The 1,054-nt window shown below is 35.9% G+C and overlaps 1 protein-coding gene across 1 annotated transcript in view; it reads left to right on the top strand.

Moving 5' to 3' along the window:
- Positions 1-1,054, top strand: part of LOC106512195 (uncharacterized) — a 2,513-nt gene continuing 1,459 nt past the window's right edge. Inside the window, exon 1 of the mRNA XM_014000864.1 lies at positions 1-1,051. Coding sequence (XP_013856318.1) covers positions 47-1,051 — 1,005 coding nt within the window. The 5' untranslated portion in view covers positions 1-46. The remainder of the gene's footprint in view (positions 1,052-1,054) is intronic.

Genomic DNA, 1,054 nt, shown 5'->3' with positions numbered 1-1,054 from the left:
GAGGAAAGGTTACCATGGAGTGGAAACCCATAATATCACACCATCTATGTTAGGTAGAACAGATTTTGTTAAGAATATTTTAAATTATGATATGGGTTACAAATTCTTAAAACCTATCAGAGGTACACCTGTCTTTTGGCAAAGCGTTCAGAAAGATTTGTTTGCTATGGTGAGACAGCTGGGGATTCCTACGTGGTTCTGTTCATTTTCTTCAGCAGATATGCGTTGGACACACTTTATGGAAGCTTTTATGTGTGCAGACAATATTCAGATCAATGTAGATAACTTGGACTGGGCACAAAAATGTGATCTACTCAAAAATAACCCTGTGACAGCAGCAAGAATGTTTGATCATAGGTTCCACTGTTTTTTGAAAGATGTCCTCATGTCTCCTTCACAGCCTATTGGTAAAATCATTGACTACTTTTACAGAGTAGAATTTCAACAGCGTGGTTCCGCCCATACACACTGTATTTTCTGGATTGAAGATGCCCCTCAATTAGGGATAAACACAGACGAGGAAGTTATTGCTTTTATTGATAAATATATTACATGTGATCTCCCACCTGAAACTGATCCTTTGTTCGAGATTGTGTCCAGTGTTCAAATGCACAGTAAGAAACACTCTAAAAGTTGCAAAAAACAACATACCAAATGCAGATTTAACTTTCCTCGTCCACCAAGTACCAAGACTTTCATATCCAAACCAATTAAAAATGTAGTTACAAAACAAAATGAAGAAAAACCCAATTCAGGCCCACAGCAACCAGAAAGTGATATGAAAAAACCTTCAGATGAAACACTGGCAAAACAAACGATGACTAAAGTCAAAGAAGCCTTATCAAATGAACACGCAGCATATGAAACAACTGATGATTTGTTCAAATCAATTGGTATCAATCAATCAGTATTTGAAAAAGCTTATCAATTGACTTCAAACAAAACCAGTGTTGTCCATAAACGAAATATTAAAGATGTTTGGGTTAATCAATACAACAAAGATCTTTTACGGTGTTGGAATGCAAACATGGATTTACAATTCATTTGTGACATA

Source organism: Austrofundulus limnaeus, unplaced genomic scaffold (genome assembly GCF_001266775.1).
Source record: "Austrofundulus limnaeus strain Quisiro unplaced genomic scaffold, Austrofundulus_limnaeus-1.0 Scaffold4733, whole genome shotgun sequence".
Lineage (NCBI taxonomy): Eukaryota > Metazoa > Chordata > Actinopteri > Cyprinodontiformes > Rivulidae > Austrofundulus > Austrofundulus limnaeus.
The sequence above is the reverse complement of the archived record's forward strand: the minus strand, read 5'-3'. Positions and strand labels throughout refer to the sequence as shown.